At 43.9% G+C, this 26,820-nt stretch overlaps 2 protein-coding genes across 4 annotated transcripts in view; both read left to right on the plus strand.

The window, feature by feature from the left end:
- Nucleotides 1-21,124, plus strand: part of ASAH1 (N-acylsphingosine amidohydrolase 1) — a 36,328-nt gene extending 15,204 nt beyond the window's left edge. Inside the window, exons 5-14 of the mRNA XM_084856660.1 lie at nt 1,897-1,975; nt 3,844-3,918; nt 4,025-4,070; nt 6,534-6,678; nt 8,866-8,920; nt 14,389-14,470; nt 15,411-15,542; nt 15,882-16,005; nt 17,602-17,658; nt 19,655-21,124. Of these exons, the coding sequence (XP_084712786.1) occupies nt 1,897-1,975; nt 3,844-3,918; nt 4,025-4,070; nt 6,534-6,678; nt 8,866-8,920; nt 14,389-14,470; nt 15,411-15,542; nt 15,882-16,005; nt 17,602-17,658; nt 19,655-19,744 (885 nt within the window). The 3' untranslated portion in view covers nt 19,745-21,124. The remainder of the gene's footprint in view (nt 1-1,896; nt 1,976-3,843; nt 3,919-4,024; nt 4,071-6,533; nt 6,679-8,865; nt 8,921-14,388; nt 14,471-15,410; nt 15,543-15,881; nt 16,006-17,601; nt 17,659-19,654) is intronic.
- The window catches only part of LOC146344110 (general transcription factor IIE subunit 1-like), a 57,690-nt gene continuing 50,535 nt past the window's right edge, over nt 19,666-26,820 (plus strand). For all 3 annotated transcript variants that reach the window (XM_084856658.1, XM_084856657.1, XM_084856659.1), the window contains exon 1: nt 19,666-19,740. The gene's annotated coding sequence lies outside the window, so the exon portion shown is untranslated. The remainder of the gene's footprint in view (nt 19,741-26,820) is intronic.

Raw genomic sequence — 26,820 nt, forward strand, 5'->3', positions numbered from 1 at the left:
CGCCTTCTAATAACTGCTAATGAACAAAAGACAGGAAAACAGACACCCTGGTTATATGCATTACTTGCTACTTAAGTATATGAATTCAGGCAAGTACTGTAGGCACCTGTGTGATGTGGTGGTTAGAGTGTTGGACTAGGACTGGGGAGAGCCGGATTCTAGTCCTCACTCAGCCATGAAGCTCACTGGGCGGCTTTGAGCCAATCACTTGACTCTCAGCCTAACCTACCTCACAGGGTTGTTGTGAGGATACAGTGGAGAGGACGAAGAGCACTTAGAGGAAAGGTGGGATATAAATGTAACAAATACATTAATAAGTCATAATAAAGAGTGCAACTACACTTTCAAAACCAATCCAGATAAATGGCTTTTCTAAATGGCCGGGCGGAGAAGAAAGTGGAAAACCTGTCATGCAGTAAGCTTCAGATTGGCCTACTCTTGCTTGGAGCATAGGAAGCTGCCTTCTACTGACTAGATGGCCATGGTCCATCTAGTTTCATATTACCTACACCAGGGGTGCAGAAGTGTTTTCAGGTGCAAAAGGGACTTGGCCAGTGTTGGGAAGAGCAGAAGCCTTTGAGTACTGCTGCGCACGATGCTCTGGTTCCTAGAGCATTTTTCCTTTTTTCCTGTAGGTTTTTGTGTGTGAGAGAGGGACTGGAGGGCTCCAGACAGGGTTTGGGAGGCCACACGTTTTGCACCCCTGCACTAAGGGGACTCCCTGTTGCCAAGCTGCCATAAATCATTATCTTGCATTTGCTTATTGTGGCACCTTGTCCAAGACAAAGTAAGAACATAAGAGCCATGCTGGATCAGACAAAGTCTGTCTAGTCCAGCGTTCTGTTCACATAGCAGCCATCCAGTTGCCTCTGATTGTTTGATTTGTAGACCATCCAACCGGCAAATGCCCTCGGAGTAGTTTACAATCATAAAAAAACACAACAAAATAAATAAAATAAAAAACAAAAAGCACAACAATAAAACATCAAAGTAATTCCATATTAAATATTAAAAACATTAAGGAGCCAGCAGTAAACTTAATTATCAAAGCAACAGAATAAAGATTAAATGCCTACTAGAAGAAAGAGGTCTTAACCTGGCATCTAAATGTATACCGAGAAGATGCCTGCTGGATCCCCCTGGAAAGAACATTGCACAGATGGGGACCCCACTATAGAGAAGGCTCTTTCCCTGGTAACCACCTGTCACACTGTTGTGGACTACATCAGCCAGAAAAGAGCCTCAGAAAATAATCTTAGCAATTGAGCAGGAACATATGAGGGAAGGCACTCCTTCGGGTCCTGGAAGTGATACTGATACTGGAGGTGTTAATAGCCATTATGACTAGTACGCATTAATAGGCTTATCCTCCATGAAGGTATCAGACTAAACCAAGACTTGAAATTACTCCGTCAACTATCCATTGGGAGTAGCCTTTAGTTGACTAGCTAGGTTAAAAGAGGAGGATACACCACACAGTTTGGAACATTGCACCACATTTGGCTCCCTGGGAATAGCTTTTGGGGTGAGGGTTACCCTTCTAGACTGTGGTGGGAGGAGATCTTTGTAACCAAAATGGGGACTATCACCAAAAGAACTGTTCTGTTCTAAGCCACAAAACAAAATTGGTTTTAGGAACATTGCATATACAAAAAATATTCCAAATACATAATAAATTTCAATATAATATTACATAGAAAATTTAAAACAACAGATTAGCAGTCCTATAGTTTTTCCTATATGAATAGTTTCATAACTGGTTTCATAACAGGCCCAGTGCCCCTGGTTTTGCTTACACCAAGTGAAATAATCACTGCTAAGAAGAAAATAGATGGAGAAGTTCAGAATACAAAAGTTACTAGATTTTCAAATCTTAACTACTACTTTTCTTTCTAGGCTTGGTTAGGGACTACCCTTCCCTATCCTTTCGATGAAGAGATAAAAGGCATTGCTTCTACTGCTGAAGTCGCTTTAGGTAATTTCTGTTATTACAATGTCAGTGTCTGATCTAAGTTATCATTTGCTGCAACTGAATATTTTAGCTACTCTACCAAAACATGCTGAGGTTCCAAAACATACGTAGAACTTTGGTGTCCAGGAGTGCTCAGTGCATGTGGTAGTCATTGCTCATGAAGGTCAGATCTCAATCCAGATGTGAAACTCAATTGGGTGTAACTTCCCCTGAATGAAAGTTGGTGCAGTAACGGTGGGAACGGGTCTCTGGCTCCCTTTCCCATGCAGGCAACTTAATATTTGAGTCAGGGGTACCTATACAGGAACTCCTTAATCCTATAATCCTATCCCTGGATTTCAAAGCTTCAAGCTATAGGTTATCCACTTCCAGGATTACATAATTCAGGAGGACAAGTCATCTTCATTAACAAATTAATTAAAACAAATAACATGAGCCACTCCCATATCCTTTTTCCAGGCTGCTAGGTAATAACTGAAACAGCTTCTGATGTTTCCCAGAAGTGTGGGGAAAAGGACAGAACCAGTTGCTTTTGCACCATTTCGGCACTTGTAGTAGCCTCAAAAGCTACTGTTCAGTGTAGGTCCATTCAGACACCATGCTAACCCACACTCAGTGGTTGAGTGAATTGTTGTTGAACTGTAGGCTGTTTGTTGAACCGTGGGTTAGCGTGTTGTCTGAGCATCTGCAGGGTAGCTTGTTAACTACATTGAACAACTCAGCAACAAACCATGGGTGCATTCACATGATCACAGTGGGAGGGTGGGTAGCAGAACCACACTGTGGGGAGGGGTAAGGGAACCATGACACAGACACACACAACCGCGGAATGGTTCCCTTGCCCATCCCCACAGCACAGTTCCCTTGTCATCTTCCCACCACTGCGGCTGCGTATCCCAGTAGCCACCGCAGCGGGAATAGGGTTGCAGCGGGAATAGGGTTCCACGGGCTGCTCCAGCTGTCACTACGCAACCGTGGCCATAGAGTTTGGCCACGCAGGCTAGAGTATCGCCAGAACTTCTGGATGCTCTAGGTGGTGATCTCTATGGTCACCTGGATTTACCGAAGGAACGCTTGACAGACAACACAGTAAGCCACCCTGGGGCCCCGTACCCACTCTGCAGAGGGTGGGTAACTTACCAATCGTGGGCAGGCAAACCACACACCCCCACAACAAGCTAACCTATCATGGGTCGCTCCCGAACACGACCCATGATGAGTTAGCGTGTCGTCTGAGTCCAGGTCACAGGTTCTCTAGGTGGCTTGTTCCAAAAAAATAAGCCACGCTCCCTGGTTAACAAGCCCCCCTACGTACGTTCAGACAACACACTAACCCACAGTTCAGCAATAGCCTAGCCCACACTCAGCCACTGGGTGTGTTCACACAACGAGCTAACCCATGCTCAGAGGTTGAGTGTGGGTTGTTTTGAACCCTGGGTTGTTTGTTGAACTGTGGGTTAGCATGTTGTCTGAATGCAGCTGGTGTGGCTTGTTCATCACCCTGACCAACCCAACAACAAGCCATAGGTTCTCAAGGTGGCTTGTTCAAGACAGTAAGCCACACTGAATGGTTAACAAGCCACCCCGGCTGTGTTCAGACAACACACTAATCCATGGTTCAACAAACAACCCACAGTTCAAAACAACCCACACTTAACCCCTGAGTGTGGGTTAGCGTGTTGTCTGAACAGCCCCACTGTCTTACCTTGTGGCCTACAGTCTGGAGTCATCTCAATCACATATAGTGACTGACAAGACATATCTGTGTATTGTTCTACTATTTTTTCCTTCTCTTCACATGCTTTTCCTCGTTTCATTGGCCATACATTTTGATGAGAGGTCTCTTTCTTCCCCCCTGTCCCCCAATTTAGGTGACATTGTTGTGTACAATGTCTTCTATGAAATCTTCACAGTGTGCACATCGATAATAGCAGAAGACGCTGCAGGTAAACATGGCTTAGCCACTGCTGTCTGTTTTGATGATGAAGAGGCTTAAGTTATTTTTCTCTTTGATAAACTCAATTCCATTCTTTCTTCTTCCTTTCAAACTAGGAAATCTGCACCATGCCAGAAATCTTGATTTTGGGCTGTTTCTTGGGTATGTACTAAAATAGCGAAGTCATCCCTTCTTTTTAAATCATACAAGACTAAGCAATGGATCAAACCTTTGGTTTATCTGACACATCTTTAACTGTGGCGATTCAAGTGATAAAGGCCATATAGTCTCACTTTCTGTAAAGCATCTTTTGGTTAAAAAAAAATACAAGCTCTGTCAAAGCACTTCACTGTTTTCTCAAAAACAGAGAAGCATTGGAGTAGTTGCTTTCTTGCTGTCTTCAAAATAGTGGTTGGCAACTTGTGGCTGTAGGGCTGCATGTGGCCGTTAACCTAATTCCATGCGGCCCTTGGCCTGATTGCCAAAGCTCTCTGCAAGTGACCAGTTCAGACCTCTGGAAAGAGCAATCTGTCCCTTCACCAGCAGCCTGCAGGGGAAAAAGGAGAGGAGGAGAAGGGAGGGAGAGAGAGAGAGAGAGAGGAAATGGGGTGTCCCAGCCCACCTTTGGCTCTGGCCCTGCCCACCCCCAGTCGTTGGCCCCAACAGATTACCCCCAGGGGCACGTGGCCCTCAACAGAACAAAGGTTGCCCACTCCGATTTTAGGCCATGACTTCGTGTTCTTTCAAGACATGGCCTATATGCCCTATTTCTATCTGAAGCGGAGCTTAGAGATGGTCTGTGTTTGAGGCCCCAGCCATATATTGCTTGAAGCTCTGTTATAATGGCAGTGCATGCTTTCTGGAGCCCTGGCTGGCAGCATATCAGTTTGTACGACTCGCTCCTGCTGTCTGCAAAGCCAGAAAAAGGCAACCGTCTGTTTTGTAGCATTTCTGATCTGAAGATAAATTTCAGATAATTCTTATCTCCTTGTTCTGAACATGCTTTTGTCTTGGTCTTCACGACCAACTAGGTTCTGGCAGTTCCTGATTGTTCTTGGCCATTTCAACTGAGGCTGTGTATTCTGCACAGCACAGGAAAAAGTGCAGGATTTGATGCTGGGTGCAAAATTCAGTGTCCATTTCAGGTGGCGTGTGTGTGTGTGTGTAAAGCAAGGCCAGAATTACATGGTACAGTGTCCCTCGAGGGTGGGATGCCCGGTTGCATATTTTAGATTGCTAGATCCTGCATGGGAAGGGGGGAAGAGGAAAAGCGATAGGTATGCTGTTCTAGGGGGCACTCTTGCATCTGTCCTCACTTCTAGTTGGGTCCAGGAACCCCTTGTTACTATATAGATGTTACCTATGATATCGAGAGCTAGCACTGTATGGTGATTAGAGTGTCAGATTAGGACCAGGGAGGTCTGGGTTCAAATCCTCATTTGGCCATGGAGCTCACTGGCTGACCTTGGGCCAGTCACTCCCTCATCCTAATCTTCCTCTCAGGACACACTGCCACTTACCTTAAGGGTAACCATACTTGAACAAAGGGAGATTCTAGGATGAAACTACTGAATTACAGTTTAATTCACTGGTGTCACCTGTAACTTGAATCGAGGGAAGGGCTTTAAATCCCACCACAGGTGTTAATTAACTTACCAATGCCAGGATGTTTGTTCTGATCAACACTACTTTATGAACTCGTCACTAATTATTTTTACATTTGAGTTTTAACATAATGATCACAGTTTAGGTTGGATCCAGGTCTGTCTTCCATGATGGAAGGCCTCTGCTCACAGAAGATGCTTTGCCTGATTTGGGGGAATGCCCCCCACACACACATGCACCACAGGTCACCCCATTCAGCAGGGTTCCCTGACCCTCTGTGTAGCATTTTCAGGAGGCTGGTGAGGCTGCTGTGGGGAGTGGAGGATGAGGAAATCCACTCCCACCAGCCTAGTTGCACGTGCCTAAATCTGGATCTAGCCCTCTGTGATTCTTGCATTGCGTTTTCCTCTGACCTCACTACTAATTCCTTTTTCTCTCTTTCTTCACCCATGTGTATATGTCTCTGCCAGCCTCAGATATTCCATATATCAGATGAAGTGGACTCTGTTCCACAAAAGCCTAATACCATAATAAATGTGTTAATCTTCAAGGTGCCCAAGACTCTACCTCACAGGATTGTTGTGAGGATAAAGGGGATGGCACTATGTACAGAGTTCTGAGCTCCTTAGAGGAAGTGTAAGATGAAAATGGAAGGGCAGAATATCCAGTGAAATCCCTGGAGCCAGATTATGTTCAGTGCTCCAAGGTTCTCTGCATAACTGACTGATTCGCTCCCAATTCTGCCAGAAGCTAGTGATTTCCATTAATGTATACAGATCATGGAATTCAGTTTTTCTTGATGCAAAATGTGCATTAACAGGTTTTTGCAGTTGTGCTCATTTTTAATTGTGGAGCACTCACAGCCTAAGCATTAGCCTTTTGTGCATAAAGTTTATAAGGGTCAAACATCAGGATGAGAACCCATTCTACATTGCTCTAAAGTAGCTGTGCCTTGCAGTTCACAATAAATATGCAAACTTATATTTAAATGTGTGCTTCCCCCCCCCCCTCCCCTCACAGGTGGGATGTACAAAATAGTTCCTGGGCTACAACACAGAAACTGAAGCCATTAATGGTGTCGTTAGATTTTCAGAGGAACAATAAAACAGTGTTTAAGTCTTCCAATTTGGCAGGCTATGTGGGAATGATATCTGGAATCAGACCAGTAAGTATGCTTTCGTTTGTGCAGCCTTAGGTGCATTCTGGTGTAACTGTGAAGCATAATTTGGTGTTCTAAGCATGAACCAGGCTAAGTTCAGGCTCATTTTCGCCTCTGTGAATGAGGAGGAGGTTAGGAGCTTCTGTTCCTGGTTAGTGGCAGCCCAGAACTTGCCACTGCACGGGCTCGTAACCACAAGACTGGATTACTGCAATGCGCTCTATGTGGGGCTGCCCTTAAGGCTGCTCCAGAAGCTGGAGCTAGGGCAGAATGCAGCAGCTTGGCTGTTGTCAGGAGCTGCCCCTTGTCAACATACAACTCCTTCGCTGAGGGAACTGCTCTGGCTGCCTATTCGCTATAAGGCCAGATTTAAGATTTTAGTACTAGTGTACCAAAGCCCTAAACAACTTGGGACCAGGGTACCAGAGAGAGTTCTTTCTTCCTTACCAAGCTGCATGGTCACTGAGTTCATCAGGGGGCATGCTCCTGGTGGTTCCACGTGGACCTATGCAGGACCGACCCTTTCATTAGGCAGAGTGAGGCAACCACCTCAGGCAGCAGATGCTAGGAGGCAGCAGTGGTAGTCCCTCAGCCATTCTACTCTCTCAGGAGAACAGTGCTGTTTGTGCCTCAAAGCCTGTCCTACATCCCCTAAACTAGCCTGCTTTCCTCAGGTGTGAAGGAGTCTATCTTGTTGCCAGTGCTGAAGTAAGGTTCAAGTGCCAGTCCAGTTGTTTTCTGCACCTGGAAGGGGGCGCCATCTTGTCCTTTGTCTCAGGCAGCAAAATGTCTTGGGGTGGCCCTAGACTTATGGCCCGATTGGAGTCCACCCGGAGAGGAGCCTTCAGTGTGGTAGCCCCCTTCCTGTGCAACTCCCTGCCTTTGGAGGTCAGGCAGGCGCCAACATTGTGTTGTTTCCGGCACCTCCTGAAAACATCTTTATTTCAGGAAGCCTTCCTTGAGTGACCAGCCACAGTTTTACCAGAATTCTGTTTCTTTTTTGAAAAGTAATTATTTCAACACAACGTTTTATTCTTTTATCCTATTTTGTATTTGTATTGTTCAGTGCTCTGGAATCTGCCTAGATGTGGAGTGGTGTACAAATGTTGTAAATAAATAAACAAATCAGGGCTTGCTCAAACCATACCTTGCCTGAAAACCAGGATCAATCCTCCTCCTCTTTGCCTGCATGTGCATAAGCTGCAGAGCCTGCTTCTAGTGTTATCATTGTAACTGACATGAAAACCCAATTTGTCATCCCTGCATGAAGACTAGAAGAGTAGCGGTGTTAAGACTGTTGTAGCAGAAGCTGGAGAGCCTTTCAGCACTTTAAAGACTAATAGGTTTTTGTTGGCATTAAGTCTTGGTAAACTAGAGTCCATTTAGTCAGCTGGCAGATATATCTACAGTTGCTTTCTGCAAGCATAGATGAGTTCCTTCCTGCCTCTGGAAATGCAAGAGAGCTTCCTCAGTCCAGTATTCTGTCCCATGTGCAGCTTGATTTGCTGTATAGTCTCTCGAGAGCGTAAGCTTCATGCTCCAAGCTTTGACAGTTAGGTGTAAAAAAAAATCCCATCTTCAGACTTTTCCAGTCATCAGTGCACCCTGTGGTTATATGTGCCCCAAATCTGTTTTCTCATTCAACCAGAAGCAGCTTAAACATTTTGGAGGGGCACTTTGGATTGATAATTCTGGTGGAGAAACATGCAAAACAAATCTCCAATTTTCACCCCCACCCCCCAATAATTGGTGTGTCTTGGTCTACAGGTGTACCAAATCTCAGCCTAGGAGCTAATGAACTAGAGCCATAAACTTCACTACCCCTGTGAGTAGGCCCTGAGACCTAAACATCTTTCTGTCTATGCTAAATTCACACACATACTGTGTATAAACAGTTGGGTCCAAAGACCATGATACAACAGGTAGTAGTAGTTCTGTCACTCATGTTGTACTACTTCATATAAGAAACTACTTAAGATATTATAGAATCAACTTAATTTAGGGTGCAATCCTATGCATGTTTAGACAGAAAAATGTCCTACAGCTCCCAGCTTCTGGCTGGAGGATGCTGGGCGTTGTAGGACATTTTTCTGTCTAACCATGCATAGGATTATGCCTTTAGTCTTTTCTGGCTATTGAATATCAATATGCTTAACTCTAACAAAAACTGTGTTGACTGACTTCATGTTTTAGGGCATTTTTACTCTAAGCATGAATGAGCGGTTCAGTCTTGATGGAGGTTACATTGGTGAGTAGTCCTAATACTCTGTTCTTGTGTGCATAAGTTAAAAAAACAACATAAAAACATAAAAAACATAATTGTATTAGCAAAATAGATTGATTTAAATCAGTGATTTAACTCAACATAGAAAAAGGTCATTTTAAATCATTGATATAAATCAAGTTTCCTGTTGGTACTTTTATCAATTATTTATTATGTATTATTTATTCTTGAACAACTTTTGCAAAAGAGGCTCAAGGTGATTTACAGCAAAAAATAAAACATAGAAAATTTAGAGCAGTTGAAAGAATTACCCATATCATCGTAAAATACAACCACTCATTCATCCATCCATCCATCTATAGTGTGTGTGTGTGTGTGTGTGTGTGTGTTTATGTATATATTTCCTGGACAATCAGACCACTAAACCATGTTAATTTGCAAGAAAACAGAGTATTATTTACACTGTTTAATTGTTACAAGCAAGCTTTGCATCCTTTTCTCACTGTATATATTTTCCATTTTCCATATGTTTTCCATTCTTCACCTATAGAGGGAATATCTTTAAAATACTCCCATATAGTTTTTTTCTTATTGCCAGCACCCATGACAGTTTGAGGTAAACAGCACAATCCTATACATGTCTATTCAGAAATAAGTTCCACTGAGTTCAGTGGGGCTGAATTCCAGGCAAGTTGGTAGGATTGCAGCCTGAGTTTGGAAATTCAGGAAGATGCAAACTGGACAGTTTTGTCTTTTCTTTCCAGTGCTGCTTCTTCCCTTTCAGTGCTGCTGTTTTCTGATTCACTGACCAGGTTTGCATGTAACAGCAAGCCACCATGGCTGAATTTCTCCACAGGGCTTTTTGTTTTGCATTCTTGACATTTCAAGCCACGGTGGGGGTGCTCCACAGCTTGTTATGTGCGAACACAGCAAGGGTGGGTTGTTATTTATTGCATTTCTATACTGCCCTATAGCTGAAGCTCTCTGGGCTATTTACAAAGATTAAAAACATTTAATCTTTGTAAACAGATTTTTTTTTCCCCGATATTTGTTGGGAGACAAATTCTGCAAAACATGGCCCCTCCAGGAAATTCCTGACTTGTGTGGCAGATAACTTCCTCCTACAGAAAGTAGAGGAAGGAACTAGAGGATTGGCTATCCTTGACTTGATTCTAACCAACAGAGATGACTTAGTGGATAAAGTAGCAGTTACAGGAACTCTGGGGGGAAGCGACCGTGTTGTACTTGAGTTCTTGGTTCTAAGGGAAGCAAAAGCCAAGTGTAGTCAAACGCGTACCCTGGATTTTAGGAAAGCTGATTTTAATAAACTCAGAACAATGATCAGTAAAGTCCCATGGCAAGCGACTCTAACGAGAAAAGGAGTCCAAGATGGGTGGGAGCTTTTAAAAAAGGAAATTCTCAAGGCACAATTACAAACAATTCCAACAAGAAGAAAAGGTGGAAGACAACAGAAGAAGCCAATGTGGCTTCACACAAAGCTTAGGGATGAACTGAAAACAAAAAAGGACACATATAGGAAGTGGAAAGAAGGCCAAGTAACAAAGGAAGAGTACAGGCAGGTAGCACAGAATTGCAGGGATAGTGTCAGGAAGGCTAAAGCTGAGAATGAGCTGAGGTTAGTGAGATGCTAAAAGCAACAAAAAGGCTTTCTTCAGCTATGTGCATAGTAAAAGGCAGAGGAAATAAATGGTTGTTCAGCTATTAAATAAGGATGGCAAAACGATAACAGATGACAAAGAAAAGGCAGAGGTGCTCAATTCCTACTTTGGCTCAGTCTTCTCCCAAAAGAGAGTCTATGACCCCCCCTGGCAAAGGCGAAGTACAGGCTGAAGGGGCAGGATTGCAGCTTGAGATCAATAGGCATATGGTCAAAGAACACCTAATTACTTTGAATGAGTTCAGATCTCCAGGGCCAGATGAACTGCATCCTAGAGGAATAAAGGAACTGGCAGAAGAACTCTCAGAACCACTGTCTACTCTCTTTGAGAAATCATGGAGGACGGGGGAAGTGCCAGATGACTGGAGGAGGGCTAATGTTGTCCCTATCTTCAAAAAGGGTAACAAGGAGGAACCTGGGAACTACAGACCAGTCAGTCTGACATCAATCCCTGGGAAAATTCTGGAGCAGATCATAAAGCAATCCATCTGGAAGCACCTTGGAAACAATGCAGTGATTACTCGAAGCCAGCATGGATTTGTCAAAAACAAGTGCTGCCAGACGAATCTGATCTCATTTTTTGATCAAGTAACCTCCCTTGTGGACCGTGGGAATGCTGTAGACATCACATACCTGGACTTCAGCAAAGCTTTCGACAAAGTGCCCCATGATATCCTGATGAGCAAACTAGCTCAAAGTGGGCTAGATGAAACAACGATCCGGTGGATCCACAGTTGGCTACAGAATCGGACTCAAACAGTGCTTATCAATGGGACCTTCTCAAACTGAGGAGAGGTAACGAGTGGGGTACTGCAGGGCTCAGTCCTGGGCCCAGTGCTCTTCAACATTTTTATTAACGACTTGGAGGAGGAGGTGCAGGGAATGCAGATCACATTTGCAGATGACACAAAATTGGGCGGGATAGCTAATACTTTGGAAGACAGAAACAAAATTCAAAGTGATCTGGATAGACTGGAGCACTGGGCAGAAAACAACAGAATGACATTTAATAGGGATAAATGCCAAGTCCTGCACCTAGGAAAAAGAAACCAAATGCACAGTTACAAGATGGGGGATACGTGGCTCAACCACACTACAAGCGAAAAGGATCTTGGAATTGTTGATCACAAGCTGAATATGAGCCCGCAATGTGATGTGGCTGCAAAAAAGGCAAATGGTCTTTTGGGCTGCATTAATAGAAGCATAGCTTCCAAATCCCGGGAAGTACTAGTTCCCCTCTACTCAGCACTGGTTAGGCCTCCTCTGGAGTACTGTGTCCAGTTCTGGGCACCACACTTTAAGAAGGATGCAGACAAACTGGAGAGGGTCCAGAGGAGGGCAACAAAGATGATCAGGGGACTGGAAACAAAGCCCTATGAGGAGAGACTGAAAGAACTGGGCATGTTTAGCCTTGAGAAGAGAAGACTGAGGGAAGATATGATAGCGCTCTTCAAGTACTTGAAAGGTTGTCACAGAGAGGAAGGCCAGGATCTCTTCTAGATCATCCCAGAGTGCAGGACGCGGAATAATGGGCTCAAGTGACAGGAAGCCAGATTCCGGCTGAACATCAGGAAAAACTTCATGACTGTTAGAGCGATACGACAGTGGAACCAATTACCTAGGGAGGTGGTGGGCTCTCCCACACTGGAGGCGTTCAAGATGAGGCTGGACAGCCATCTGTCAGGGATGCTCTGACTTGGATTCCTGCATTGACCAGGGGGTTGGACTCGATGGCCTTGTAGGCCCCTTCCAACCCTACTATTCTATGATTCTATGATTAAAATACAGTATACAAAGTTTAAAAACTATTTACATAAAACACACAGACAGTATACACAAAGACAACATATATCTGAAAACAACTTTGAACAGTCAACCATAACCATAGGACAGATCCAGGACCACTTAAAAACACATCATATCCTGCTAAATGCCTGAGAGAAGAGAGAGATCTTAACCTGGCTCCTAAAAGGTAATAATGTTTTTGCCAGATGGGCCTCATCAGGTAAATCATTCCACAGTTGGGGGGCCACCAACTGGGGTGGTTAACTTTGTTTGGGTGGTTAATGAGCCACCCAGAACCCATGGGCTGTTTTAGAGTTGTGGATGACTTGTTAACCCCCCGAAGAACCCATTCTCGTCAGGTTTGCACATAACAACAAGCCACAGTGTGCCCCCTGCCGCAGCTTGAATTTCCAAAATGGCGGCCAATGCTGCAACAGGAAGCACCACAGGGAAATTCACCTGCGGTGGCTTCCCATCACATGTGAATTGCCTTTCTGTCTTTGCCCAGCTTTACCCTCATGAAAAAGTAGCAGACAAAAATGAAATGCCCATAACTGATGGGACGAAGCATGGTGTTTAGTTACTTGGCAGTCTAAAACAGCTTATTTTCATCAGGTGAAAATGAAATGCCTATGTTTGGTAGGTAGAGTGCAAATATTTGTATTTAAGAAATGATCAGATTTACATAGAAAAGCCTCATTTAATTTAGTGTATCTGGTACAATCGTTGATTGAGATTAACTTTACAGCTTGCATGCTTCTATCCAGATGATTTAATATTAACCTAGTTATTATTTAAGAGAAACGTATTATTTACTGTTTTTAATTTTAAAAATCTGCTTTTAAAAAATCCCATTTTTTAAAATCATCCGTTTTATCCACCCTGCTATATTGACTCCTCTGCCTTGCCTGGCCCATTTCCATCCCCACATGAGCACAGAACAACAGCACGCCTATGTAGCCTGTGTCTTTGCCCAGGTGACGTTAGTCAGAGAAGCAGAAACTGGAAGCCCAGAACACTTAAGAAGCAAGAGCTGATGTTAGGCTGGACAGAGCTATTTTTATGAGCAAAAAAACTGAAATGAATGCCCATGTTTGATTATTGGATACCTCAGTGTGTGCGTGTGTGATAGAGCCATTAATTCATTTTTATACAACAGTAAGGGCACAATCCTATGCATGTTTAGACAGAGAAAAAGTCCTACAATTGCCAGCATTCCACAGCCAGCTTTGCTGGGAGTTGTAGGACTTTTTTCTGTCTAAACATGCATAGGTTATTGCCTTTAGTGTAGGCGTAGTATATTTCTGATGAGATCTAATTTTTTTAAACAAGAGAGGTTGATGTTTTTTTTTAAATCCCATTTACATTTTTAAAATCTGATTTAAAAACATTTGCATCATAGATTTTTATCCACCTTGTTTATTAGTATTGTAGCTCAAAACCATCAGAAGTACCAAAGACATAAGATACTGGTATAAAGTAAACAATGTTTTGCATGATACATGTCACTCTAAACTCCTAGGCATGCAACATGAATAAGGCTAAACTGCATAGGAGATGTGGGCAAAGATGTACGTGCTCCCCCCCAAATATGCCAGTGTGCCTCACTACATCCTAGACTTTCATGCTTGCAGCACAAAGATCTGAATAGGGTTGTGTAAGCGCATTCAGCTGAACTTGTTTACCAAGCTCCTGGGATCAGAAACCCTGCCTTATCAGGGTTTCCAATCACGGCAGCTCCATAAATTTGTTCAGCTGGACGCAGTTATAGGAAACATTGTGACATGGTACAATAGGACAGCATGCCCAAACATTGACCCAGAAGTAAGTCCCATTGAAACTGGTCCACCTGACTTCCAAGTAACAAAGTTAAGGCTGCTTACAGTACAATGCTATGCATGTTTATGTGGGAGTAAGTCCCACTGAGTTCCGTGAAACTTACTCCAGGTAAGGGTGCATAGGATTGTAGACTTGGGACACTGAGAAAGTTATGTGGTATTAAAGCTCTTCTAATTTGTGTTTCTTGCAGGACTTTTTGAGTGGATCATTGGCCGCAGAGATGGTTGGTGGATGAGTTTCCTCACTAGATCTGTGTTGGAAAATAGCACAAGGTAACACTCAAATTCTGAAGTGCTTTATCTACAAGCATGACTAGTGATATTGCAAAGAATTTTGATCGCATCCTATTTTTGTGACGTTTCTTGACTTTAGTGTGAAGTTCTTGCTTATCTTAAGGGTCTTTGAAACCATCTTGGTTCCAGTGAATGAAACACGCAGAGAAAATTAAGTTATGTATTACTGGGAGAAATTAGTTTAACTCTTGACTGTATTTGATTTTTTTAATTCCTTTTAATATTTGGAGCAAAATAAAGAATACACTCTGGCACATCATAGCTGGTTTGACCCATACCTTCTGACATATTAAGCACCATATATCAATCCGTATGGTGCTTTGTGGTGGGGTCTTGGGGTTCATGCACTACTTTTCCTCCTCATCTAAATCTTTAATGGCTTCTGCCTCTGAGTTGAGGAAGCCTTGGGTTCAGGCAAGCAGAAGCAGATGTGACCACTTCCCTCTCATCACCTGCTGTAGGCACAGATCTTCCTGGGTTTGCTATTTGGCAGCCTGGGTTGGGAGTATGACTGGCTGCGGAGTTCTTGTAGTCAGTGGTAGTGTCATGACTTAAGGAGGAGCTACTATTTACATCACTTTGCTTTCCCTTCCCTAACTTGTCAGAAGATTTCAAAAGATTATCATCCTTCCTTAAAATGCTACCTGTGTCTCTTGGCTTCTCCTTGCCTATCTTGAGCTTTTTGGGAATGAGATTTGAGCTTAGAGTGAGATGAGACTCTGGTTCATTCCTCTTTCTGTCTTGCCCCAGAGGGATCCTTCTCCATTCTCTCCTGCACGCTACTGCCTATGGGACATTTCCAGACCAGTTAGAGGTTGCTGTGCAGTATTTTGAAAGGTTCTGGATTATCTGGTTTCACAATATGCATGTTGTACGTGGTTATTGTATCCATCGTATTTTTTCCTGTTGTTGCATGTAGTTATGAAGATGCAAAGGACAAACTGGCTACCGCAAAACTACTGGCACCAGCTTATTTCATATTAGGAGGAAACAAATCTGAAGAGGGCTGTATTATTACACGTTCTCGAGCTGCTGCCTTAGACATCTGGAAGTAAGTATGCTTGATCATGAAGATATTTAAATAGATATATCCATTGCCTGTAATGGGGTTTGCTGAAGCAGCTCGATGTGGTTGGTGACTTTAACACCTTTGTGTGAAGTGCCTTGCTTTTATAGTTTTCATCCGTTTTGCTCTGTTGCGGGGAGGGGGAAACACCATCTAAAATGGCTTTTAACTTTATACAAAAAAAATCACATTTGTGATATTAGCCCAGTTTGGGGTGTATCGCTTTAAGCAGCTTAAATTCTGTGGGTAACGCATTAAAAATAAAGGTCATGGTGATGTATCTGTGATGGAAAATAGATGTTAATATTTGCTCCTTATTTCAAGCTTGGACTTAAAGAAAGGCATCTGGTATGTGGTGGAGACCAATTATGATCGCTGGAAGGATCCATTTGTTCTGGATAACCGTAGATACCCTGCAATGCACTGCTTGAACAAAACAAACCAAGAGGTAGGTCTGTGAAATGTGGAACTGTAACCCAGGGGTACAGAGCCTCAGGCCCCGGGGTCAAATCTGGCCCGCTGGCGTTCCCTAGTAGGCCATGCCCCCTTTCCCCATCCACTGATTATTTGGCAGTTTCCCATCTTTTATGCAGTTTTCCCCCCCGTTCTAAAAGGCTGAAGTGCCTCTCCTAGGGCTCAGTTACTGGCAGGAAGCGCTTTGGCCCTGCCCCTTTCACCTTCAGCCCCATCCACCACTGGACCATGGCACCCAAGAACCCTGAAACGGAAATCATCTCTGGGGATGAAAGAGGTTCAGCACCCCTGATGTAAGCCAGTGTCCAGTTACAGGGGACGGAACTCATTGATCTGCGTATGCAGCTGGGCTTCGAATAGTAGGCTAGGTCCTTCACAACAGGAACAGTCAAGGCCTTCTAACAGCTGAAACGCTGTGGGCCGGTTTGCATGGAATGCTCAGCAGTGGTTTATCATTACAGGAATAAGCTGCAGTGGGCCTTGGGCATGGAGGAGGGGGAGAGATCAACCCTCTAGGCTTACCCTTATGTTTTCCCTCCCCATCAGTCCATCCCTGAGACTGTGGCATGGAGAGCCAAAGGTCTGAAAAAGAGCACCTGCCTCTGCATGTGCATAGGTGCTTCGCATGATTGGGGTTCCTTTTCAGACCTTTGCCTGAAAAGGTGGGGCCAGTGGGGCAGGGCAGCATTGGGTCAGGGCTAACTGCATTTGCTTTACAGGTGAAGTCGATTTGTGAAAGGGCTTCCACTATGTCAGTGCTCATGCCCATATTTCAGATGGGGTGGGAAGGAGAGCTGAGGTTGTGATGGCCATCCAGTGAGCTCACGATAGACAGACGCTACAGACTAGAGATCTTCCAATTCCCACCTCTTGTCGCTTAGCCATGATGCTTACCTAGCTGTGAGGGTATCATGACCAAATGAAATCCTGCTTGACATAGTGAAGCCTGCAACTCTGTCATCACATTCTTGAGTGTCTCTAGCAGAGGGTGGGCAACTTGTGGCCCTCCAGATGTTTTGGCCTACAATTCTGTTATTTATTTAGTAATATATTTTATTGCTCAAATTTATATGCCACTTTCCACAGAGGCATCAAAACAGTGAATGTAAAATGTAGTATCACCAAAGAGACGTTAAAATATGATACAACAACAGAATCATAACAATATATTCATCAGCAGTAAAACCTGTACACTACTGACCTGTAGCAGCTGCAGCTGCATGCTACGGACCATAACTGGATGGATCTCACTTTAGGGAAAGCCTGTGGGAAAAGGTAGGAAGCCTGTGTGAAGAGCTGGGTCTTGAAAAGATGTCTCCATGTCAGAACTGTGGGGGCCTCTCTAACTACAGTTGTCTACACTAGCCCTAGCCAGCTTAGCCAATAGCGAGGGCAGTGTAGGCCAAAACATCAGGAGGGCCACAAGTTGCCCACCCCTGCTCTGTAATAGTCAGTTTTGTTACTGCCAGAGGAGATTAGATGTTGCTGCTCTCTGTCTTACAGCTGCTGTAAGACTGGTACAGAAATGGCTCCAAATAACTTTGACCTGTGTTCTTTTTCTCCCTCCCAGAATATCTCATTACCAACTATCTACAACATTCTCTCCACAAAACCTGTTCTCAACAAGGTAATCTTTTAGTCCCTTTACTTGTCTAGCATGCCCTAACTGAACCACGTGCATTCAGGTAAAACTGACTTGAATTGCCCCAGTTGCTTTTAGCCTCAATCTTGCTTTTCATTACAAATGTTCAGCAGAAATTAGAGTGTCTTTCTCCTGCTTAACCTGTGGAGTTGCAACGGCCAGAGTGGCTGTGGCCTTCTAAACCCTGGAGACTTGTCCTCCCACTTGAAAGCTGTGAGATGCCAGAGGCAGAGCACTGCTTCTCCAGCTGCAGTTGACCCATCATTCCCCTTGAAAGCCAGGAGATTCTAGGTTAGTTCATACATTCAGCTGAATACCACCGTATCAGCAGTGCAGAACCTCAGGCCCAGGGGCTAAACCCAGCCTGCCTAGGGTCCCAATCTGGCCCTCTAAGGTTCTCCCGATGGCAATGGCCCTTTCCCCTGACCATCGATCGTTTGGTGGTTTCCTTGCTTTTGTGCAATTTTTTCCCCATGCTAAAAGGTTGAAATACTGATTGGCTGGAAGCAAGAGCTGTAAACTAAAATCTGCTGGTACTTTGGCCCAACCCCTTTTGCCTTCAGCCCCGCCCACCACTGGACTTCATCCCCAGAGAGCTTCTCAAAAATGGCATTCGGTCCTCAGGGTGAAAAAGGTTTAACATCCAAGCACTCTGTTCTGCTCTGCTCCTGCTGCGTCCCTTTGGGGCTGCAGGGAGAAGATCACACTGTCAAATATGCCCTGAGGGGCATCTTCCTCCAGGTGGACAACTAGCATGTCAGAAGAAATGCTAATCTAAGCCCTTCTCTGTGGCATGGCAGTCTTTTACATGTCAGGAGTTTTCTTTTCGTGCGGGCTGCATTCAGATAAACTTTCCCACTTCATTTTGCTGAATTATACACTAGAACTTGGAGGCAGTCTGGACGTCTTCATGCTGCCCTCTGCAGCCCCCACCTCGCAAAAAGTGCTTCTTGGCTAAGGCATCCATGCCCAGGTGGGAGGAAGGGGGAGAAAAATCCCCACTGCTTCTTTCAAGGAGGGTTCGTGGTTTCAACACCAGATGCTCTCTGTCTCAAGAATATTCTTCCTAGTACCCCCCTGGATGTCAGGGCAAGGAGTAAAAGCCAGGCATTACACATGACATGGGGCCATAACAGACATTACTTTAAATATGTGTCTAGCAGATGTGCCTTTTCGTTTTTACTTTAGTGTAGATGCAGGGCCCCCAATCTGGATCTTAAAAGCTCCCCTACCCACCATGCCATGCTAGAGTCCCAATCCAGATTGGGCCCCTCTGCCTACTCTAGAGTAAAAATGGGGGGAGTTGTAGCTGCTAGACACACATTTAAAGTAATGTCTGTTTTGACCCTAGGACTGTTAACAGTAGTGTGGGCAACTTGTGGTCCTCGAGATGTTTTGGCCTACAGCTCCCATCAGCCATAGCCCACATAGCCAACAGGGAGGGATCATGGGAGTTGTGGCCCTCCAGGTGTTTTGGCCTACAAGCTGCCCATGCCTGGTTTAAGGACAGTGTTGCATGTGGGCATCTCTAAATCAAAGCATTGTTGTATTGTGCGTGAGTTTTACCTACGATTGAGCAAAGGCATAACATCCAGTTATTAACAAGTCATAGGACAGGTTTTTAATTTATTTAAATTTAATTTATTTAAATTCCACTCTGTGGAACTCCCTCCCTAGGGAACTCCGTCATGCCCCCTCTTTAATGAGCTTCCGTCATGCATTAAAAATGTTGTTGTTCAGGCAGGCATTTGGGGTGGGTTAGGGTATTTTAGAAAATGTTTTTATTGTAGAATTTTATTGTTTTAAATTGTTTTTATTGTATGTTGTACATCACCCAGAGTGGCTGGGTGACCAGCCAGATGGGCGATTAATAAATTTAATAATAAATAATAAAAAAATTTTTACTGGATTGATATACTTTCCTATTTGTTTACTCAAACTAACTGATGTTTTTGTATCAAACTTTTTTCCTCTTGTTTAGTTGACTGTGTCGACAACACTGATGAAGGTTTATGACGGCCACATAGAGACTTATCTGAGAGATTGCCCTGATCCCTGTAGTCCCTGGTGAGGGCTGCACATGCCTGTGGAATAAGATCTGTGTGGGATGGATGATCTCTGTGGGCGGAATTAGATGGAAGCCATGAATCTCCTTAGCCTGCAGTGCATGTCATGAGATAGGCTTATGGGCCTGGATGTATCTAACTGCTTGCAGCCCAAACAACAAATTGACCCTTTGCCTCTCAGCGGGTCTACTTTCAAATGTCTGCTTTTTGCGCATGAAACAAATTGATCCCTGCTTCTTCACATGCTATTTCATTGCTTAGAAGATGCCTTACAGCAGAATCCCATGCATGTTTGCTCAGAAGTAAGTCCCTTCGTTCGTTAAGGCTTACTTCCCGGCCTGCGTGCATGAGATTGCAGCCTTCTGGCTGGGGTGGGGGAACACAACAACAGTTTGGAATTGTCATTGTGTAAATTCCTTCAGGTGCAGGCTTTCAAATAAAAAGTACAATGTTTGGCCTTGCTGTTCACCTGCTCTGCTGACTACCAATTACGTCAGCACTGCAGTATCTTTTCCCAGCCTGAAGGAATGCTATGGGTCAGCTCAGTTTCCCCTTCCTTCCATATAAACTTTGTAGAGAGAGAGCCACAGGAAGGTACAATCCAGCCCAGGAGGGGAATAGAGATGTGGAGGCCTGGAAAAAGTATAGAAAAAAGGGACAGGGTTTGGAAAACTTGGGGGGAAAGTATCCCCCCTTTATTCCCAGATATTTCCCTCTGTCTGGAAAAATGCCCCAGAGCTATCTCTACTGCTCTCTGTGATTTTTTTTTAAAGGTCTAGGAGAGCCCTTGTTTCCCCTTAAGTTGCAAACATGATAAGGCTGTATCTCTTGCCCTTCTCAAGAGAGAAGTGTGGTAATGGTGCTGGCAGTAACAGCAGAGATAAACGGGAAGGAAGGATAGATATGCCTCTTCAACTGGGCTCTGTACCAGTTGCACACCTTCCAATGCAAGCGGACAAGGTTTTAAGTTACATTTTTAGGGCATGGCTGGCTAACCTGGGGCACAGGTGGCATAAGCAGTAGGGGCTTCTGGCATTCCTGGCTATGGCATGATTAGGCTAACATTCTCTGCCTGTCTCTACCTCTGCCCTCTATTGCTTCCTGTTCCCCAGTCTGGTAGATTAGAGGGGAAACCATGCCAAGTGCATGGGAAGGGGCTGCATATGACTACGGTGTGCACTGCAGTGCCTCTTTCTCCTACTTTGGATTTCTCTTTTGTGATACACTTGCTAAAATGTGGGCAGCATCCCTTCAGAATGAAAGTTGCTCTTTTTCCCCCTAGGAATTAATTTAGGCTATGAATGTTTCAATGCTGCTAGCTGGTTTTAAGAATTAACATATTCTTTGTCATTTTACCATTAAAAATGGGGAAATGTTCTGTTTAACTTCCTGGAGAATGTCAATGTTGGTTGCGATGCAAGAATTTGATAATCAGGGACTCTGGAAGATCTCACCATTGTCAAAGCAGGAATGTATAGGAAGGTCAAATATAGAACCTTAAGACCTGATCAGAATCTGTATCTCTTCCATATGAAATAATAAACTCTTTTAGCCATTACCAAATCAACACTTCTGTTACAAAAATAAAGCTGCCACAACAAAATATGGCTGAGTCCAAAGCAGCCTTCCCCAACCTGGTGCCCTCCAGGTGTGTTGACCTACAACTCCCATCATCCCCAGCCAGCAGGGCCAATGGTCAGGAATGCTGGAACATGTAGTCCGAAACATCTGGAGGGCACCAGGTTGGGAAAGTCTGGCATAGGACCTCCTTTTCCCATTTTTCATCCAGCTTCTTTTCTATTCTTATGCCTACAATATATTTTTTTTAATTGAAAGTTCTAATCTATGACAACTATTACAATTGCAAGGCCCGGCTCCATGTTTCACCTAGCATGTAAAAAGCAGTCAGGTTGAGACTTTGGAATGCTCCGTCCCTTCCTGGAGGAAACTGGGATATGCTTGACTTTGCCATATTATATTATAATAAATTATATTACTCAACTAATCTTCCCTGCTTCTCAATTGGCAGTGGTGATTAGCTGAGAAAAATGTCAGTCTTGTGCAAGCTTACTCAGAAGTAAACCACACAAAATTCAGTGACACGTACTTCCAAGTAAGTGTTCATAGGATTACAGCCTAAGATAACTAAGACTTGATGCAAAATGTGTTAGCTGTGTGTGGTCTTCACACCAAATAAGTCAGCATATATACAACAACCTGAGCCTTTTAAAAAACACTCGCAGTTTTTTAAATGTTTTGTGTACCTCCATAAAGACTAGAAACCTGCCTCTACCCAAGCAGTTTCCCCAGTAGTTAGATTCCACACTTCCAAAGCAGGACCAACTTGCCCCATTTGCTGTGATTAGTATACCACTATCGCAGCTGCCCAGCTACAAGAGTGGGATGTAAAATTAATACTTGTTCTATGACTTACTTTTGCACAAATTAGCACCATCTCATTAAAGTAGCTTATTAAATCACATCCTTCAAATCTAAACAAGGCATGACTTAATAAAGCCAGTTTTGAGCAGGTGGTATTTATGAGGCACATAATGTTGAATTGCAATCCTACATGTACAATGGTGAGAAAAAGTCTGTGAACCGTAATGATGATTACGGAGATTCCATGGTTTTACCATGATGGCCTTCGTGAATCATAAGCAGTCCTTTTCTAAATATCCAGTAGGATTTATATTAACCAATTCTGTGTCTTGTGAAATAAAACAATATATAAATTAGGCGAACAATGAGTACTTAAGAGCCAGGGTATATGTAAAAGTAATTGAACCCCCGGTTGCATCAGTTCAATTAAAGGGAGTAATTAGAATCAGGTGTTTAAGTAATTACGTAGATCTTCAGGGGTGAGTTTTGGAGGCCCCACCCTATAAAAGGCTCAGAAACTTTGTCAGTTTGGTCTTCACCACACGGTTTTGTGGAAACATGTCATGCCGTGATCAAATGACTTCTCTGAGGACCTTGGAAAAGCAGTTATTGCTGCTCATCAGCCTAGAAAGGGTTACAAAACTATTGCTGAGGATTTGGGGCTCCACCAATCCACTGTCAGACAGATAGTCTACAAATGGAGACGTTCAAGACCACATTCACTCTACTCAGGAGCAGTCATCCTACCAAAATATCTCCAAGAACAAACCAACCTATCATCCAGGAAGTCAAAGAACCCCAGAGTAACATCCAAGGATCTGCAGGCCACTCTCGGGTTGGCTAATGCGAGCGTCCATGACTCAACGATCAGAAAAAGTCTGAACAAGAATGGTGTTAATGTGGAGATAGCTAGGAAGAAACGACTGAAAAAGAACATTGCTGCCTGTTGGACGTTGACTAAAGATCGCATAGCTTCCCAAGACTTCTGGAACGATGTTTCTGGACAGACAAGTCAAAGGTAGAACTTCTTAGCCTCAATGAGAAATGCCTTGTTTGGCAAAAAACAAACACTGAGTTTGAACAGAAGAACCTCAACTCAACCGTCAAGCATGGTGGTGAGAATGTGATGGTTTGGGCCTGCTTTGCTGCCTCGGGACCTGGGCAGCTTGCCATCATTGACACAACTGTGAGTTCTGCAGTGTATCAGAAGATTCTAGAGAATGTCAGGCCATCCATCTGTGAGTTGAAGCTGAACCAAAAGTGGGTCATGCAACAAGACAATGATCCTAAACATACCAGCAGATCTACAAAAGAATGACTTCAGAAGAATAAATTCTTTGTTTTAGAATGGCTTAGTCAAAGTCTGGACATAAACCCCATCAACACGTGGGAGAAGCTGAAACGAGCTGTTCATGCAAGGAAGCCCTCAAATGTCACTGAGTTGAAGCAGTTCTGTAAAGAGGAATGGGCCCAATTTCCTCAAAACTGATGAGAGACTGACCAACAGGTACAGGAAATGCTTACTAGAAATCCCATGGCAAATGACTCTAATGAGAAAAGGAGCTCAAGATGGGTGGGAGTTCTTTAAAAAAGGAAATTCTAAAGGCATAATTACAAACAATTCCAACAAGAAGAAAAAGCCAAAAATTGGCTTCTTCTGTTGGAAGACTTCACAAAGGCTTCACAAAAAGTTTAGAGATGACCTGAAAACAAAAAAGGACACATATAGAAGTGGAAGGAAGGCCAGGCTACAAAGGAAGAGTACAGGCAGGTAGCACAGAATTGCTGGAATGGTGTCAGGAAGGCTAAAGCTGAGAACGAGCTGAGGTTAGTGAGGGATGCTAAAAGCAACAAAACGACTTCAGATACATGCATAGTAAAAGACAGAGGAAAGAAATGGTTGTTCACCTATTAAATAAGGATGGCGAAATGATAACATGACAAAGAAAAGGCAGAAGTGCTCAATTCCTACTTTGGCTCAGTCTTCTCCCAAAAGAGGGTCTATGACCCCCCTGGCAAAGGCGAAGTGCAAGCTGAAGGGGCAGGATTGCAGCTTGAGATCGATAGGCATATGGTCAAGGAACACCTAATTACTTTGAATGAGTTCAGATCTCCAGGGCCAGATGAACTGCATCCTAGAGGAATAAAGGAACTGGCAGAAGAACTCTCAGAACCGCTGTCTATTCTCTTTGAGAAATCATGGAGGACGGGGGAAGTGCCAGATGACTGGAGGAGGGCTAATGTTGTCCCTATCTTCAAAAAGGGTAAAAAGGAGGAATCTGGGAACTACAGACCAGTCAGTCTGACATCAATCCCTGGGAAAATTCTGGAGCAGATGATAAAGCAATCCATCTGGAAGCACCTTGGAAACAATGCAGTGATTACTCGAAGCCAGCATGGATTTGTCAAGAACAAATCCTGCCAGACTAATCTCATTTTTTGTTCAGGTCACCTCCCTTGTGAACTGTGGGAATGCTGTGGACATAATATACCTGGGCTTCAGCAAAGCTTTCGACAAAGTGCCCCATGATATCCTGATGAGCAAACTAGCTCAAAGTGGGCTAGATGAAACAACGATCTGGTGCATCCACAGTTGGCTACAGAATCGGACTCAAAGAGTGCTTATCAATGGGACCTTCTCAAACTGGAGAGAGCTAACGAGTGGGGTATTGCAGGGCTCAGTCCTGGGCCCAGTGCTCTTCAACATTTTTATTAACGACTTGGAGGAGGAGGTGCAGGGAATGCTGATCAGATTTGCAGATGACACAACATGGGCGGGATAGCTAATACCCTGGAAGACAGAAACAAAAATCAAAATGATCTTGATAGGCTGGAGTGCTGGGCAGAAAACAGAATGACATTTAATAGGGATAAATGCCAAATTCTGCACCTAGAAAAAAGAAACCAAATGCACAGTTATAAATGGGGGATACGTGGCTCAGCAATACTACAAGCGAGAAGGATCTTGGAATTGTTGAATGAGCCAACAGTGTGATGTGGCTGCAAAAATAGCAAATGCTCTTTTGGGCTGCATTAATAGAAGTATAGCTTCCAAATGCTGTGAAGTACTAGTTCCCCTCTACTCAGCACTGGTTAGGCCTCATCTGGAGTACTGTGTCCAGTTCTGTGCACCACACTTTAAAAAGGATGCAGACAAGCTGGAGAGGGTTCAGAGGAGGGCAACAAAGATGATCAGGAGACTGGAAACAAAGCCCTATGAAGAGAGACTGAAAGAACTGGGCCTATTTAGCCTTGAGAAGAGAAGCCTGAGGGGAGACATGATAGCGCTCTTTGAGTACTTGAAAGGTTGTTACAGAGAGGAAGGCCAGGATCTTTTCTCGATCATCCCAGAATGCAGGACATGGAATAATGGGCTCAGGAAGCCAAATTCCGGGTGAACATTAAGAAAAACTTCATGACTGTTAGAGCGATACGACAGTGGAACCAATTACCTCGGGAGGTGGTGGGCACTCCCACACTGGAGGCATTCAAGACGAGGCTGGACAGCCATCTGTCAGGGATGCTCTGACTTGGATTCCAGCACTGAGCAGGGGGTTGGACTTGATGATCTTATAGGGTACTTCCAACCCTATTGTTCTGTGATTCTGTGAAGTCATTGCAGCTCAAGGGGGTGCCACCAGGTACTGAATCTAAAGGTTCACATACTTTTTCACACATGGATATTGAATACTGAATCAGCATAACGTTGGATAAATGTTGAAAAAGCATAATGTTTGTGTGTCATTTGTTTCCTCAGGTTATCTTTTAATCTAACCCCATAATCCTAGGTACAGAACAAGATCTAATAACATTTTAGGTTGGAAATATGTGACAATCCTAAGGGCAAACTTTTTCTCGCCACTGCATGGGCTGGACTAGAACATGCAGCCTGCTCCTATGCAATTTATTTGGGAGAAACTATTTCTGTTTAATGGGGTTTACTCACAAGTAAGAATGCATAGGTTTGCAGACTCACCAATCCCTTAGAAAATATTGAACAATAGAAACTTAATCCGGTGAGCTGTGTGTCAATAAAATGAGCAAGTAGTTCTGTACAATAAAAAGACGCTTCTGTTAGCTATTCTGTAATGTATGCCTTGGCAAAAGAACCAGTCTACGTTTTCAAATGCATGTGCACCTTATAGAGCGTTGCAGGCTCTGCAATGTGGGATGCAACTACAGCCTCCTTGACTTCTTGGCAAGTTTTCAACAGTAAAAATTTGGCCTGCTTGAACCCAGTGATTTCAGCCAATACCACTTTTTCTCACTTCTGTGGGACAAGCTCTACCTCTTTTGTCCAACTCCCAGGGCAGGGCATCTCTACTCTCTAAGTTTAAACTTGCTTAAACACTCTTCTCTTCTATCCAAGGAAGGGCCTTGGGCTCTCTACTACAGTGATCACAGTGCCCTCACGAAACTACAATCCCTGGGGTTCCTTGGGAAAAGTCATGACAGCTAAAACTGGTAGATCAAAGATAATCATTTGTATTGTAGGTATACCCCTAAAAGTACAGGAGCCCTGTCTTCTTGGTCATCTGAGGTGCCTGGGCTCTGCCAGTTGCGAAACAGCTCTTCCTGAATAGCCCTAGAGTGGTGCATTTTTTCTGGCGCATACGTGTGCTCTGCTTGGCTTTCCCCAAGCTGGTGCCTTCTGGGCATATTGGTCTGTGGCTTGGAGTTGCAGATCAACACACCTGGA

This window comes from Heloderma suspectum, chromosome 5, assembly GCF_057233095.1.
Source record: "Heloderma suspectum isolate Gila_16-S chromosome 5, 16-S_ref, whole genome shotgun sequence".
Taxonomy (NCBI): Eukaryota; Metazoa; Chordata; class Lepidosauria; order Squamata; family Helodermatidae; genus Heloderma; species Heloderma suspectum.